The 17580-nt window shown below is 48.9% G+C and overlaps 1 protein-coding gene and 2 long non-coding RNA genes across 3 annotated transcripts; 1 reads left to right on the top strand and 2 right to left on the bottom strand.

Moving 5' to 3' along the window:
• The first annotated feature begins 2280 nt into the window (after positions 1–2280).
• Positions 2281–4266, top strand: LOC135825785 (uncharacterized). The gene is made up of 3 exons (XR_010555136.1): positions 2281–2657; positions 2750–2915; positions 3812–4266. It is a non-coding gene; the product is annotated as an uncharacterized LOC135825785 (long non-coding RNA).
• A 498-nt stretch (positions 4267–4764) lies between these two features.
• On the bottom strand, positions 4765–5613 carry LOC135825786 (uncharacterized). Its single transcript, XR_010555137.1, has 2 exons — positions 5291–5613; positions 4765–4909 (listed from the first exon to the last, which is right to left on the bottom strand). It is a non-coding gene; the product is annotated as an uncharacterized LOC135825786 (long non-coding RNA).
• Positions 5614–8561: 2948 nt separating this feature from the next.
• On the bottom strand, positions 8562–12986 carry LOC135826722 (uncharacterized). Its single transcript, XM_065339323.1, has 3 exons — positions 12797–12986; positions 10495–12120; positions 8562–9562 (listed from the first exon to the last, which is right to left on the bottom strand). The coding sequence occupies exons 1-3, from the start codon at positions 12984–12986 to the stop codon at positions 8562–8564; spliced, it is 2817 nt and encodes a 938-aa protein (XP_065195395.1).
• Positions 12987–17580: the final 4594 nt, after the last annotated feature.

Below are 17580 nucleotides of genomic sequence, written 5' to 3' on the forward strand. Positions count from 1 at the left end.
CGCGACAGTCCTTGCGAAAGTGTGTACGAAATTTTGCACGAACTTTGCGTTCTGCACATTTTCGTAGTTTGCGCGGGCCAAGTGCACGTACGCCATGACCCGATCTCAGGAAATTTCCTACGACAGTTCATTTCGCGTTCCCCGCAAGTTTCGCGTCCAAAGTTGCGAAAGTTCGTGCGAAGTTTCGCACTTCATGATGTAGAGCGAAAGTTCGTACGCATTTTCGTTTTGCAGAACCTCTCTAGTGACTCGTTTGTTTCATACGAGACGAGTCAATGAGTCGGTGTGGCTTAGAATCTTTCGCTGTAGAAGAAATCTATTCGTATGTCTATTGGAGAAATAATTGTATTCACTGGTTATAAAATAGGTTAAGACAAACACAGAATATATACCATCGGTCCCTTGGTGTTCGTCCTAAAGAGGTTCGACAGGATATCATTCATACTCACCAAAAGATGTGTAAGATTTTATTATCATGGAGTGCCTTGTTTATCTCTCAGTATCAGTACCTCCAACCATAGCCTTGCCCCTTTTCTCCTCAGGATCAGTGTAGTTGTTGGAACGAGGTTTTGGACTCAGCAATGTATTCGTTTACATTTTAATACATGTTTATTGTTCCTCCTTTGCTGTGTTGTTTTAGAAAATCGTGGACTAACAGTTTGAAGTCATTGAACTACTTCCAAAAGTTGTATCGGCATCAACAGGATTACCATTTCAGTGCAAAATGATGCTGGATGACCTTATCACGATAACCCATGATTATGAATCATTATGAACACAGAATCAACAAAAACATCTGCGACACGCACCTGGCTACATTTCTCAAAGAGTCATGAAATTCTGCAACAGCAAGTTGCAACATGCACAGAATGACCTCCGTATAAAAAAAGTATCACCACCACCAGACCACGACTCACATGTTTCCCCGCCGAAGAACATGCATTATGCTAGTGTCATTTTCTGCAAGAAAAGGCTTGCACATCATGCGTATAAAACGGTATTGATGTGATGTGAAGGCTATCATTTACATATTGATATAGGGCATTCCATTGATTGGTGACAGAAAAAACAAAGAAATTATAGCAATAAAAACTGCTTTATGGCAGTTTTCTAAAAAAAGTTATTGTGTTCTAGTCCATGGACCCCGTCTAAAAAGTAAGAAATTAACGAAAATGTGATAGCCGATAGTTAAAATTTCACACAAAACCTCACAATAATCGCACACAGAATGAAAAGCTACATGTACCGTAGAAGACCTTTTCTCCTCGTGATCCTCTTTCCTATGCATGCATGTTGCCAATTGTTGGTGCAGTACAAGTTTCGTGTTGAAAGCAGCATTTCAAGTGTTGTGATTATTGTGAGGTTTTGTGTGAAATTTTAACTATCGGCTATCACATTTCGTTAATTTCTTACTTTTTAGACGGGGTCCATGGACTAGAACACAATAACTTTTTTTAGAAAACTGCCATAAAGCAGTTTTTATTGCTATAATTCAGTTGGCAAGTGAGCCTGGCGCCTCCAGCTGGCTCACTTGTCGTCCGCTATCCCGTCATGGATTTGTGCTATCCAAAAGCGAGTTCCGCGATGGTTTGGCACTGCGCTATGGCTGGCGGCCTTCTCGCTTACCGTCAACCTGTGTCTGTGGAGCCAGCTTCACAGTAGCCCAGGCCCTGACATGCAGCACCGGAGGTTTCCCGTCACTTCGACACAATGAGGTGCGGGACATCACTGCCTCGCTATTGAAACGTGTTGCCAATAGTGTCGCTATCGAGCCACACTTAAAACCGCTCTCTGGTGAGCAGCTCCGCTACAAGACTGCCTCCACAGAAGACCAGGCTCGACTTGATGTTGCGGCGAGGGGTGTTTGGGGAGGTCGGTTTGAGAGAGTCTTTCTCGATATTCGGGTTTTCAACCCCTTTGCTCCCTTAAATCGATCCTCTTCCATCACCGCTTGCTACCAGCGTCATGAACGTGAAAAACGGAGGCGATACGAACAGCGCGTCAAGGAGGTCGAGCGTGGAACCTTCATCCCTGTGGTTTTCGCAGCAACTGGTGGTACTGGTCGAGCTGCTGCCGCTCTCCTCAAGAGAGAGTAGCTGCAATGGTCTCCGACAAATCTGGTGAGCCATACTCTGCAGTGATGGCATGGATCCGCTGCAGGTTCAGCTTTGCACTTCTCCGTGCCGGCGTGGCTTGCCCTTTTTTTTTTGCGCGAAGTTGCGTGGTGCGCGACGGCTGTATGGGGCTGTTAAGTGATGACGTCACAGTTCCTTCGATACGCATAGCAACGATCCCACTGGGGACAAACAAAAGTAGCGTCGTCTCCACCGAACCAGTTGTCAGTGGCAACATATAGGAATCGTGTACATTTCTTCGTTTCTTCTTTGCTGTTTTCAGTGAGTGTTTTGTTTTCTCTTTGTCCTTGATCTCGACGGCGTTGTCGTGCTCATTACCTTACTGAGACGTCTCTTGTGACTGTAGCCAGTGTCACGGAGGATTTGATTGGCGTGACGAGGTAGATCGCCGAGATCGAGCGTGAAAAACGCTCTGCATTAGTAGCTCCTGTAGAATGTCTTCTGGGATGGCGTATCCATGGTCAACAAAGCCAAGGTGCAAGACAGCATAAGAGATCGTGTAAACGATGTGAACTCCAAAAGGTAAGCTCCTGAACAAGTGGAAAGATATGTGTATTTACAAACTCTCTCTTCATCCATCGATTGCCGCTATGCATTGCATTTTGTCTTCACAGATAATCTGGACAAATAAATTATATTGTAACTGGAGAGTGCAATCGTGCTTGGGACCCATCCCAATGTCATCACATGGCTGTGGTGACTAGTGTATACCTGGGAGAATTTTTCCTCAACTGAGACGGAGTGTAGATGGATGGATTATGAGAAATGCGAAGATGTGGAGTAAGTTGTGTCGAAGAAATGTGTAGTAAAATAAAATTTACTTTACACTCAAACATACACTGTACATGTACATGTAACATCATGATAATGAGTCCATCTTCATTATCTCCGCAACAGGTACGCCATACGCACCGAATACATGGTGTGTGTGCACGTGCGCGCTTGCGTGCGCGCGTACATGCACACACTCTCATGCGTGGCCGAGTTGGCCGGATGAACAGACCACGCATTTGCACGAGGTGTCCGTCATGTCAATGGAGTGCTGTACTTTATGACTGCAGGGGCGTAGGAGGGGTTTTGGAAGTGGTACGACCGAAGGTCGGTGCGGCGGAAGGCCGTGTTGGAGGGGGTCCGCCCCCTCCCCCCCCCCCCCTGGGAAAATTTTGTTAAAACGACACAAAATCCTGCGTTCTGGGAACTTCTGGCGCAGTGTGCAGTCGAGTCGAGTACAGTACTCAGTACGACTGCAGATGCATAACAGATCTACGAGTACGAGTCTAGAAAAAGGTCTGATACGCATATGCAAATATCGATGGATCCTGATTTTTTATTATGGTTTTGCACGTTCCAGACGGACCACACTTTTCGAAAAGTGGTGCGGCCATAGTCGTACCAGTCGTAGCGGGTGCTACGCCCCTGTGACTTTATTCCAAAATAGTATGTCGTGCCCCTGTCAAATGGAGTTTGTGTCTATGCTCAGCGGGTATCGGGCCATGACGCCACACTGCAGTCAGCGCTGGAATTAAAATAGCACTTCATGGATTATTTTAACTAATTTCCTTTGCGTTCACTTTGTTGAGCCCGTGGTTTCATTTCTGTGTTCTGTTATGATTACCCTCTGGAAATAATCGAAGTGGATGTCATTTTTTGTCATATGTGTGTGCCTTTTGCAACAGGTTCAAGGCTAGATGCACTTCACATTCGGCGTGGGATCTCGGCGTCTCGAACCTGATAACGTCTTGGTTGGATGGGTGATTAAGGATGATACTACTCGGCACACCAATGTACATGTCAATGTAGTTTTTACTTTTTCAGAGCTGCACTATTTACGTCTTGATGCTTACTTCGGTGCTAGTGTCGTGTCCGTGTGTTGCTACAATGTCATTATCTGTATTGTATTCCGCCTGCTTATACATGTGTCTTTATGAAGTGTTTGCCATGGCGGCGATATGTCGATCAATAGTGTTGTGAAACCTATCACTATTCATGCTTTGCTGGCTACTCGCTCGCTCCGCGCCATGCACGCTACTAGGTCTTGTAGTATATAGCTCGATGCTTTGCATCGATCGCTGGTTGTTGTTGTTCTTGTTGCTTCTCTGTTGTTTGAGCTTGGTCCTAGAGTGAAGCTTTGGTCTTCTTGTGTGGTGAGGGTGAGGAATGAGTATCTTGACTCCTGGTATATTTCCGTAAAGAACCTGGAATTGTAGAATCCTGAGAGTATGTCTGGCCCACTCCCCGGTCATGACATTAGCGTGTTTCCCCCGGATTATTTCTATCATCCTGCGTGTTCTTGGGCTGAGCGAGCATATGCACGAGTGTGCAGCTATAACCCTGTGTATCTTTGGTTACACTTTGTTCTGCAATGCACGTACCTTGTAACAGTCTGTGCTTGCACTGCTTTGTGTGGCCTGCGTATTTCAGGACTATTCAGTGCATCAGACCCAGGTTGGTTTGGTTGCCGGATGATCTCTTGTTGCGTCGCTCTGTGTTTTGTATTAATCAATTTTTGGGCTTGAGAATTGAGCTGGTGTGTGGTTCCCAATATGAAAACATCGCGCTGGTGCTCTGTGTTTCGATTATCGACTGTCCGAGCAGTCACGATTCATTACCAGAACGGTCAATACTGTAGTCTCTTCACGTGTTTGTGTTTTCGCCGGGGGAATTAGCGGTGACGTTGCACATAGAACGGCAGTGTTGCATCACTGGACGACCCTGCCTCTGCATCTGACTTCATTTCCCCAGGACCTGGTGCAGATACACCAGACAGTCACTTCCTGTAAACACGCAAACAGCAAAAGAAGAGATCCCGCAAATCAGGAAAAACCATTGCGGAAAATATCGAGTAGATCATACACCATTCAATAATCTGGAGTAATTACAGTGAGACAAACACTTCAAACAGTGCTCTCTCTCTCTCTCTCTCTCCATCCTTCCAAAATACCCTGTAACAATTCCCTGGAATTATTTTATTTTATATTCTCAGGACATCATTCTGAACAACTTCTTCCATGGGTCTTCAATCACCACGGATGGCGAGAATACAGCTAAGTCATGCAGTCTACGGGAGGTGCGGGCTGTCATGGATATAGAAGCTGATATTGTGCCAGCGTGAGGGCAGAGACAGAAAAAAGACACTGATTTCTTGAACAACTCACCTACATATAAACGAATCCACAGGGAGCGCTCGTACTTTGATCCATCAGGAGGCGAAGAATCTTCAAAGCACTCTCAAACACGGAGTTTTACAGTGGGCAGCCAATTTCACAGCCATTATGAAGGCCCTCGACGACTACAGGAGATTTGTAGAGGAAAGAACAAGGAGTAAAGAGCGACAACAATCGCTTGACGAAAAAGCAAAGAAAAACTGCTCTCTCTCCAGTCATTTAGATGCTGTTGCCCTTCACAACTGGTTCCATCCAGAGGACGCGACTTTTGTTTGTCCCCAGTGCTCTCCGTTGCTATGCGTATCGAAGGGGCCGTGACGTCACACTTAACAGCCCCATTCACACCCGGAGGTGGCTAAGTCATCCGCTCGACTCGCTGTCTCGGAAGCTGCCATACAGCACTAGACACTTGTTTATGCCTCGTCATCATTGCTTTTTCCCGTATGTCACGTGATCGTCGCCTTGGAGTTGACCAATGACAGATCAAACAGCGCGGGCTGGAAAGCGCGGTCCTGCCTGCTCAAAGGTGATGGAACTGGATCCACTGCCCGTCGTCAAGTGACGACGGGCAGGAACGGATTCCAATTCCACTGCCCGTCGTCAAGTGACGACGGGCAGGAACGGATTCCACTGCCCGTCGTCACTTGACGACGGGCAGGAACGGATTCAACTGCCCGTCAGTGCCAGTGCTGCAGTAGCCACTGAACTGACTCTACTTCAAAGTCTTTCATTGGTTACTAATAAAATAACTAAAGCAGAAGAGCGACTGTTTGCAACCACAAATGTCATCATGGCGCTCCAACATTTGATCTGGAACTGGGAGAAAGAAGCCCCTTTGTTGAACGATTATTGGCGATGCGAATGAGCTCCTCCGAAAAGTTGAGGAAGAGACTGACACTTTTAGTTTTATTGTGGAGTCGCTCGCGAAGGAGATCTTGGACGAGCCGGATGAGCCTCAACCAAAGCGCGCAATGCTCAGCAACCTGCAGGATCCGCGCAATTTGCCGAGGTTTCCGATCAAGACGTGGGAAAAATCCGTAGGAACAGAACAGCCAGAATGCCCGATGCCCAGTCGACAATGTCAATGGCACCGCGAGAAAAAAGCACTATGGACTACTACAAAAAACTGTACCAGAAAACAATCACAAAACACAATGCAGGTGTGTCTGTCATGTATCTCTTTATTTGGCTTGGGTGCACACGGGAAACACGTTCCAGTCACTCATACTCGGCCAGTACCGCTGTTCATCCAGCCCTTGCCGCTATCGCGGCGCGGGCTGGATTCCGCGGTACTGCCCTCGTACTCGTGCAGGAACCTGTACTTCTCGTATGGTCCATGTATGTAACTCTGCCCGTACAAGAGGCCGGTTTACCAAGTAAAAAATAAAAAATAAAATACCATTTTACGACTCCCTGGTATGAAGCAGAGAGTCGTAAAAGCCCTTTATTTGGCTTGGATGCACACGGGAAACACGTTCCAGTCACTCATACTCGGCCAGTACCGCTGTTCATTCAGCCCTTGCCGCTATCGCGGCGCGGGCTGGATTCCGCGGTACTGCCCTCGTACTCGTGCAGGAACCTGTACTTCTCGTATGGTCCATGTATGTAACTCTGCCCGTACAAGAGGCCGGTTTACCAAGTAAAAAATAAAAAAATACCATTTCACGACTCCCTGGTATGAAGCAAGAGTACATAACCCCCCAGAGTGTGCAACGCCTGATCCAGCTCTGCATAGGGACTCTTGGACTCTTGGTCGAGCGGAATCGGATCTTTGCGTCATAAGGCCACCCTTTGTTAATTCATTGTTTAACGTCCTTTTTTTCGCGAAAAGGTACGCGGGAGGGCGGAAAAAAAACAAAAGCCCATTCCAAAAACTGGAAACCCCAATCAAACATTTTGACCAGTAAAGCATGTGATATATACAATATTTCTGGGTCTAACGGCACTTGCAGGCATAGAACAACACTCTTTGATGGTACATTGGAGCACATGCCTGATGAATCCAACAAAACAGGTACATAGCATGGAGTTAGCATGCCATGAATTCATTACATCTGGATTTTTACTAGGACACACACCGCGCGCGCCGTACGATATTTAAAAGCAAACAAAAAAAGAAAAAGAACACAAGACAAAGGCATGTGCCCGGGAGGCAAGATTATAAGTTTAAGGTCATGATCGGCACACTGTGAAACTACACAATCATGTATTTACAACTTCGCATATTATTGGTACTACTACAGTCGTCCCTCTCTAATCCGGCGCCTTTTGCTACGGCATTTTCTGCTGGATTAAGGAGGGTGCTGGATTAAGAAATCCTGCCCTCTGACCCGGCCCTACCCAATTGCATGCATGTATCATACGTCAAAACGCAGGGTTTTTCCGTGTCGACCCCAGTATTTGGAGCACGGTTTTATATTCTCAACTTTTCTCCAGGAATATACACAGTGATAAAGTACAACAGAGAACATGTTCACATGTATACGTATTCTCGCACAGCGATAAGCCACACTCGCTACACACCAAACAACAGCACATTTGTATTGCGGTTAGGAGGGCCAGAAGTGTGACACCACGTTCTTTTACATGGAAGGATGCGGAATTGTAGAATAGCGGAAGAAGGGACAGAGCACATGGATATTCTGTGAAAGCAACGCAATGGCAGCAACTGAGAGAGCAATGACCGAAAACCAGAAGCACCACTTGGGACCGTCAGATTAATTCGTCTGGGCCGAGCCAGCCGGGAAAAAACCCTCGCGCCGACGGACGCATTATTTTTTTGAGGGAAAAAACCGGGTGTAAAACCCCAAGTGGCTAATCTGACAAGTACAAAAAGCAGGGAGGGAGGGTGGGTACCTCAAGACGACTGGCCAGTCGTGCTCATGCGCAGCGGTTTAGAGAACATGTGAAGATGTACGAGTAAAAAGAAATTGATCAGATGACTGCTCACTTGTGAGAAAAAAACACGAGAAAAAACCGCTGTGACGAGAAAATACTTCTCGCCTCTGTCGCTGCGCTCTGCCGTCGAGAAGATACCATTCTCGCACAGCGATAAGCCACACTCGCTACACACCAAACAACAGCACATTTGTATTGCGGTTAGGAGGGCCAGAAGTGTGACTGCTAGACAACGCATAGTAGGGACAGAGCAGTGGAAGAAAGTGGACAGAGGACAACGCGAATTCAGCTATATATGCGCATATCTGTACGAGTATGGTATAGACAAGCTAACGCCGTGTTCGGCCTCCGCTACTAAGCAACGTCATAGGCCAAGAGATTGAGACAACTGGAGGAGCTGGGGAAGCGACTCCTCTATATACCTATTCTTGGAGGAGTCCGACTTCCAACCACCATGTCGCTTGATTAGTCTGTCAGCGGTCCCAGCACTGGCAGCAGTAGAAGCGGCTCCAGAGCGCATACTGTGAAGGCCGTACTCCTTGGGGTCAAGGCCAACAATGGCCAGGCATTTTCGCACCTTCTCCAGGGCGCACGAGTAGCTGATGGCGATAGGCCTCAGTATGGCCTGCTTGCGGCAGCTGCCCAAGCGACAGAATAGAGGCTGGTGGGGCAGATGCTTGCCAGCGGTGAGGAAGCGCTGCACCAGCTCGACGGGACAGGTGGTTAGCCCAGATCTGGCAATATACACCTGGTGGCCTTTGCGAAACTGGTCGTTCTTCCTCTGCTGCAGCGAGATCACCATGTGGGTGTCTGTAAAACTGATGTCGGAAGGCGTCAGGCGGTGCAGCTCGTCCCATCGCAGCATTGCGGAGAAGCCCAAGACAATGAGGGTGATTGTCTGCAGGTCATCCAGGGAAGTGGACGAGTCGGAGTAGTGCTCGATGATGCGCTGCACTTCCGTGGACACGAGTGCCTTCTTCGGCTTGACAGGGCGCGCAAGCAATCTCTGCACAGCCCGATGGCACTGAGCGACACATGCGTGTCGGGTGAGGTCTGGGAGCGTTGCTTTCTGGTGCACCCATGAGATGCTTGCAACAGCGGTGGCAACGGGTGCCGGTGATGAGGATGACAGCAGTAGGTGGACAAGGTAGAGGCCAACGTGAAGACCGTCGGCGGGAAATGCGGTGAGGGAGGCTGATGATGCGAACGCATGCCAGCGATTGAAGCCTCTGGCGTACGTCTGAACGGTCGAGGGTGCGTGCCCGCACAGCATCACTTTCGGCAGAAGGTGCATCAGCTTGCCGATAGCGCTGTCCTCCTTCGCTAGTTGCTCCAGTGCCGTCCAACCCGGGATATGTTGTGGGGCTGTAGGGAAGAAGCATAAGACCAGAAGAAGGGACAAGGACAGGGGAAGGGGCGGCCACCACGCCGACAGGTTTGCCGGCATGGTAGTTACCAACATTGGGAGCGTAAGTTAGAATAAGTATCCAGCGAGCAGCAGCACTATACGGCCCCCGTAATGTGGCTTGCGCCGGTTTAGACTTGGAAAAGGAGCGCCCTGCATCGCTGACATTGTGTAGCTACCCTTTTGTGCCAGCGGCAGCCCAGACTCCGTCTACCCCGTTTCACGGTAGTTCAGGGTGGTACGCTGTCTGACCGTGTATGCTATCACACCAACTACCTCGTGTGCAGAAATATTTGACGGAAATCTCGCCTTGCGGTTGTATTGCTCTGGGTAGAAATAGATCGGCCTATATGGCCGGAATTAGTGCGTAAGGGGGAATGGGGGTTGCTGCTAAACAAAAACAGAGAAGTTGAACATGAGACACGAAAATGTATCAGATTGCATGATTGGCAGCATCACCACAGTGAGGATGTGAGTTTATACTGCTGAATGACGCTGACCCCTGACTGATGCTGACTGCTGAATGACGCTGACTGACGCTGACCGCTGGCTGGTGCTGACCGCTGACTGATGCTGACTGCTGGCTGATGCTGACTGACGCTGACCGCTGGCTGATGCTGACCGCTGACTGATGCTGGCCGCTGACTGATGCTGACTGCTGGCTGATGCTGACTGCTGACTGATGCTGACTGCTGGGTGACGCTGACAGTTGACTGACGCTGCCCGCTGAACGATGCTGGCTTCCGGCCGCTGTTCTTCCGGGTTGTTGTTCGGGATTAAGGCGGCCCTTGCCTGGGGCGGTTGGGCTTGTGCCGGCCGCATCCGCAGACTCTTACAGCGAGTACTTCGCATGTTGGGCTATCGCTGCCGAAGAGGTTCCACTTACACTCACCCGAGATGAAAAGGTTCTCCCGAGGCGGGATGACCATATGATCGACCACCATATCTCGGAAGCCCGCTGGAGACCATAGCAGTGGCCACCATGTGGCCGAAGGCCAGAAAGGGAGGATCAGAGTGCCGTCTGCGTGGCAAGCTTGCATGTGGCGAATCGTGCGACCGATGAGGTGGATTGGAGGTTCGATCCAATTGTTCTCGTCGTTCCAGCTCACGGAGAATGCGTCCACAGACGTGCAGCCTGGGGACCACCATCTACTGCAGAAGCGCTGCATCTGAGCGTTCTGCGGAGTAGCGAAGCGGTCGATTGTATGTGGGCCCCATTTCCGGTCAAGCATTAGGAAGACGTCTGGCGCAAGCTGCCAATCGTCCTGGTCCTTCACCTTTGAGAAGAAGTCAGCTCTCTCATTCTCTTCCCGAGGTATCCACTCTGCCCGGAACGTGATACCTTGTCGGATGCAGATACGGAAGAGTGCCAGGGCTTCGTCGTGAAGATGGGGGTGTTTGCTGCCAGATGCGATTATCGCGACTGCCGCCTGATTATCTGATCGGTGGATCACTTCGCATCCTGACAAGACTGGTAATAGAGATAGTATCACGTATCTAACGGCAATGAGCTCACGGAGAGTGCTGCTTGTTTCACGTACCTCTGGTGGAAGCGGTCCTCTGGCAACGCAGGTGCCGAGCTTTGAAACGGAGTATCCGCCCCACCCAGTTTCGCTGGCATCTGACCAAGTGAGAACTGCAGACGCTGCTACGAGGGGCCTCAGCGGGCGGCCGTGGAATTTATGGAAGCTTTCCGACCAAAACGTGATTTCATTGCGGAGCTGGGGAGTCGCATGTACAATCTCCTCCCACGAGGCGGCTGTGGAGATAGCCTCATACATTGCTCTAGTTTGTAGCCGTGTTACCGTACCGAAAGCTGGGCTCATTGAGATGATGGAGCCTGCGATCTTGGCTACTTCTCTGGCTGTGGCATGATCAAGGTTTGTTGTGGTGAGGAGGTGCGAGAGTTTCTCTACGCGCGCTACAGTCACCTTGATGGTGCCCTGGGCCAGGTCAACATGGAAGCCCAGCATGTCTCCCTGTTGTGATGGTGTGAATCGGCTTTTCTCACTGAGAATAAAACCTGATTTCAGGATGTCTGCCCGAACAATATCAGCAAGCTTACTAGCAGCAGTCTGTGACGATTCTGCCCCCGCACCGTCGTCTAGATACATGAACAATTTGTGACCATTGCGTCTCCACCAGTGCACCAGATCTCTGGTGATTTTCGTAAATACATGTGGTGCGGTGCAGAGTCCGAAAGGTAACACTGTAAATGTGTAGAGCTCTCCTCGCCATTTGAATCCCAAATATTTGTGATACCTGGGATCAATGTCGATATGGTGGTAAGCGGACTTCAGGTCGAACGAGAAAAAATACTCCCCCGTTTCAAACATGGTTCGAAGGGTGCTGATATCCTCGTATTTGAACCTAGGTGCCATGAGGTGCTTGTTGAGATATCGCAGGTCTAGGATCAGCCTCAGCTTTTTCTGCTCAACTACACCTAGAGGGCTACAAATGCTGATCTTGTCAGCAGTGGTTTTCTCTATGCATTTTGCAGATAGTAAACTGACGATAGCTTCGGACACAAATGATACATGTTTGAAACAGCTCGAGTGATTTTTTGCAGCATAGGGTGTGGGAGTGGTTGTGAACGGTAGATAGTAACCATTACTTAATACATTGAATGTGAAGGACGAGCAGCCAATAGATGACCAAAAACTTAAACAATTACGAAGGCGACCGCTGAGTACAACATTACACGACGAGGATGATTCACAATAAAAATCATTGGCAGAATGCATAGGATAGATCAACTCAGCAATATTACATTGAGGATACGATTGAGGATACGCGTGATTCAAGTGATAATTCTCTGGCTCATCGAGCTCTCCTAGCGTTTCCAGAGGCTGCGTCTGGGCAAAGCTTGGCCCAGTGGCCAGGTTTTCCGCAGGCGAAGCATACGACTTTCGCCGACGGGGCAGCAGACGACTGCTGGTCGGTTCGCGGAGCTGGAGGGACCCTGGGGCTCCGCGGCGAGTATGGCTCGTAGTGAGGACGAAAACTAGAACTGGGCCTCACTGATCGGCTCTGTCGCCTGGTCTTCTCCACTTCAGTCTCAGCCCTCTTGATCCTTTTCGCGTCCTCGTCATCGTCGGCAATGTCATGCTCGCCTTTGTACTGGATCGCCGTGGCCCAGTCATATTTGTCGGCGATTTTTATAATTTTCTTCCTTTTGTCGCATAAGGACATACCTTCCATGATGGCGGTTTTGGCAGGTCCATCCGGGATGGTCCGGGCCGCGTCCTCCAGCTTCGCCTCCACCTGGTCCACAAAGTCGTGATGCTCCTTGCAGCTCTCCTTATACGAAAGGAGTAAGTAGTTGTTTGCTTTGCTTTGAGGCGATGCAACTCCGCAGTGGCAGTTTCCAGTTGCTTCTTGCATGCCTCCATTTCAGAGACAGACTTCTCTGCTAGAGCATGCTGCTCTTTGACAAGTTGTGTCAGGTTCGTTGCCCAGTCTGGCGTGGTGGACGAAGCTGAAGCGGGAGCAGATGCGTTCTCAGCCATGCTGGTGAGAGAAAAAATTTGATAAATGTCTGTTGGAAAGACGAAAAAGAACGTGGTGTCGAAAAGGCTACCTCAAGACGGCTGGCCAGTCGTGCTCATGCGCAGCGGTTAGGGCCTGGTCAGACTGCGGCAAATTTTGGTTGCCTGACGAAAACAGAACAGCGTCCAGAATTTGAATCGCGATCACACTACACATGTGGGGAGAGTGAAAATTCAAACTTCATTTCGAGCGTCAAGTGGTAATCTCCACGAACGACGTCAAATTCCTTCTCCTTGGGGATCGCCAACACCTTCAGTGCAATCCTTGCAACCATCCTTGTGAGTTTTGTTGCTGTCCGTGGCCAATTAGCTCCTCGATATCGAGATGAAAAAATCAGTGATCATCAGCGTCAATGGCGTATCAGCGTCAAATCCTGTTTGGAGCGGAAAAGCGTGGTCCGTTCTTGCTTTTTTTTTGGAGCGTCAACTCCCGCTTTTGCCGCTCTGGCGGCAAGTTACTATGGAGATTCGGATTATAATCCTAGGATTATTTCGATTTTGCCGCAGTCTGACCAGGCCCTTAGAGAACATGTGAAGATGTACGAGTAAAAAGATCAGATGACTGCTCACTTGTGAGAAAAAAACACGAGAAAAAACCGCTGTGACGAGAAAATACTTCTCGCCTCTGTCGCTGCGCTCTGCGCTCTGTGCCGTCGAGAAGATACCACTCTTGCACACACACGCACAGTCGATTTACGACTGCCGGATTATGAAATCAAACTACGTGCAGTTTGAGCGATTCGTTTCAAAAAGTCACTGCCGGAGGCGGAATTCAAGTGCCGGATTAAGATGTAGGAATTGAACGAAAAAAATCGGTTTCGTCAGAAAGTGCGCCGGTTGGCAAGGGTTCCGGATAAACAAGTGCCGGATTAGAGAGGGACGACTGTAGTACTACTTTCTTGTTTTTTTTCCGGTCGGAGGCAAAAAGGTACGCGGGCGCGGACGTTAAACAACGAAAAAAGAAAGGGTGGCCTAATACCGTACACATCTGAGGGGAACCCGGGGAGTCGCGGGTACTCTTGGATCAAAAACAATGGTGCCCTGCCTCGAGACCGGCCTTGCGCTGGTGTGGTGTGTACGCATCAGGGAGTAGTACAATACGATGAGATGGACGAGGAGGAGTCGGGTGGGAAGGAGCGAGATGAGGCGGATGAATGTGTTGATCGCAAGAAGTCAGCTGTGTATCTACACTTGTTATCTCGTCCTGACTGTCTTGGTGTGTATGATGACTCTCATTTTTCTGTACTGTGTCGTGCGCGTTATGTCCAACAGTTGAAAGTCCTTGAGGCAGTTTGTATACGTATTCATAAGCTTGTTTTGTGTAAGCAGAAGGAGCACGTTGTTGCACTGAAGTTGTATTCGTAGGTTGACACTTCGTTCAGTGCCTTCTCGCCTTTGGTTATGTAATCTTGTTACAGGTCCTCCCTCGTTAGTAGATAATCTCTGGGCCATCGAAAAAGTTATCTTATAACGAGACTTATCTTGTAGCAGGACTTGCAGCTAAAGGTGAAATAGGCACTACTTCGTACTTACCGGGGATACCCTCGATACAACATAAATCATCGATGCTTCAACTCGTTATAAGATAATCTCCAAGTTACTCCAACATAACTCTTCCTTGGATGCAAAGGATCGTCCATATTCACGAATACATAGACATAATACGTTTCCTCTTTCTGCTTTATCCTACGTGTTCTGGCCTTGGCCCTGCATGGTCAATATTATCTTATACTGAGGGTTTGGCACTCCAGGGACCTGGGCAAAGGGTCGTTATAACGGATTTTATGTACTAACGGATTATGTTGTAACCGGACCTGTAAACAGTTGTGTAGACCACGTTTCGCCAGGGGATTTCAGATTTCTATTTACTAACGGGGTTTATGTAGTAACCGGACTCGTAATAATGAGGGAGGACCTGTACCTTTTTTTCCTCTAGTGGTTTTATTGCACTTGTATCTTGATGTTATTTCTAACACCTTTCTATTTACAGTACTTAACTTCAGTTTCTTTGGTTGTATCCTTAGTTCCGTTTTTTCCCACTGATGATAGGAACGAGAAAATCGATTCTGGGCTTTCAATAATATTTTTGTTATAAAATACACAGTAATACATGTCAAACAAGTAACGTAGTTGCGTGATGTCTGCGGCCTTCATCCTATTCATAGCTATATTAAAATTATTATCTCCACGTAGGTTATTTAAATACTACTAGCGCCCCACCATCTTCGGATATCGATCAACTGCATGCAGAAAACAGCCAAATATGGAAGGGGAAATTTCCAGTACACATTCCACGTGACTTCACTAGGCGAAACGTTACAATACGCGTCACGTTTTGGAATACGACGTACTGGCAGATGTCGTTTTCATGCAGGTGCATTCACACAGGCCAGCACACGCTGCTCGTCCAGCTGTGTGTACAGCTTCTTTTGGATACAAACTGCTGGGAACTAGGCCTTGGCGGATAATGCCGGCAGAAAAATTGGCAGAATTCGGTACTTTTTCTGGTAAGTTTCATGCATGTTTGGTACGTGGATAAAGAAATGGAGCAGAATTCGAGGAATTGCCCGCCATAAGGTTTGTATGGTTCTGCCAATTTCGGTTAAAAAAAAGCAGAATCTGCCACCTTTTCGAGCATTATCCGCCAAGGCCTACTGGGAACGACAGATCGAAACTCGGTACAGGGGTCTGGATACGTCGTCTACGTTTTTGTATCGGGGGTACGATTTTCCCGCCACGTTCCATGTTGTCATGGCTATCCGGACGAAAACGTCACGTACGCCACGTTCTGGGTGTAGTGCAGCTAGTGTGAATAGGGAGGTTCTGCTCTACGTTTTGGGAACGCGACGCAAAGAATCACGCGAACTTTTTTTCGCGTTCCCGTAACGTAAAGAAATGCTGTTCTGCTCTACGTTTCACCTAGAGAAGTCACGTGGAATGTGTACTGGGAATTTCCCCTTCCATATTTGGCAGTTTTCTGCATGCAGTTGATCGATACCCAGCAAATCCGTACGCATTTTCTCTGCGTGTGCCACAACGTAGAGAACCCCATCTCCGCGTAGAAATCTGGAGCCAAAACACGCGAAGCCGTAGACTCTAACCCAGACACCTGCTCTCTACGTTTCACGTATAGCAGAACCTCCCTAATGGCCCATTACGGGAACGCGAAGAAAGTTCGCGTGATTCTTTGCGTCGCGTTCCCAAAACGTAGAGCAGAACCTCCCCAGTAAACAGACCCAAACACCGTAGTACAGCATGTCAGTGCAGCCTACATTACCAGTACCGGTACCTACAGTAGGCGGACAACCGCGCACGGACTTGTACTTTTTCGCGTGCCAGCTGCCTTCAAAATTCGAATATAGGCCCAGGGCTAAAAAATGAACCATTATTAGTTTATTACTGATTTTTTCCCCGGAAAATGCATTATTTCGTATAATTAGCCCATGGGCTTATAATTATATGCGCGGAACTACGGTACGCCTCTTCTCCTGCTCGTGCTTTCTGTAGACAGACGGGAGAGTAAGGTTTCGGTTGGAGGGGACAAAAGGGTTGAACACCCGAACATCAAACATTAGAGAGGTTAAGATGCACGTTATTTCCGACGTGACGCGCAATTTCACGTCGAACTTGGCGTAAAACTCCAAATTTCGACGTGAGCAGCAGGTCGCTCGCGTTGATTTTTCGACGTGCGAGCAAATAACGCGAGCTGAACTTTCGCGTCACGTCGGAAATAACGTGCATCTTAACCTCTCTAATGTCCTCTCTAACCTACTCCCATACACTCCACGTGCTGCCACATCAAGACGAGCATGTTGGCCGGCCGGAGAGGGAATGTTTCACCAGAGAGGGGTTCCAACTCTGGCTCCACGCTGACGTCATGCGCAACCTCACGCAACAGATTAGCGGTTAGATCCCGGAGCTCGTTGTGGCGCATCCCAGTGAATCCTCCGATGGCACATGATAGGGCATGGGTGGTGTCGAAGGGCTTTCCACAGGTGCAGTGAGACGGCAACCGGGGAGGGGTCCAGCCGTAGCGCAGACATAGGGCATCCCAGAAGCCAGCCTTGTGGATGGTAAACTGGAACTGGCGAGATGGCCGACTAGTGAGCCAACTGGAGGCACCTTTCTCTGCGGCTAGATCCAGAGTCCGCCTGTGGTCGTCACTCAGGGTATCCCTGAGGGAGGAGAGGGCCATTGCCTGATCTTGGCGATTAGCTGTGCGTTGGGCCGCCTTGGTGGCAGCAACAACTTCCTCGATGGATTCCTCCTGTCGAAGGAGCTGCTCGACTAGAGGTCTGGTGACAGCCGTAGACGTGTCGTACTGCTGGGAAAGGGTCCCTGGGTTTAGAATTCCCAAACCACCATGACGACACGGAAGCGCCAGGATGGCACGTTCTTCCTCGCCGGGGGCCTGGCGACCAGTCAGTGCA

The sequence above is a fragment of the Sycon ciliatum genome, chromosome 10 (assembly GCF_964019385.1).
Source record: "Sycon ciliatum chromosome 10, ocSycCili1.1, whole genome shotgun sequence".
Classification (NCBI taxonomy): Eukaryota; Metazoa; Porifera; class Calcarea; order Leucosolenida; family Sycettidae; genus Sycon; species Sycon ciliatum.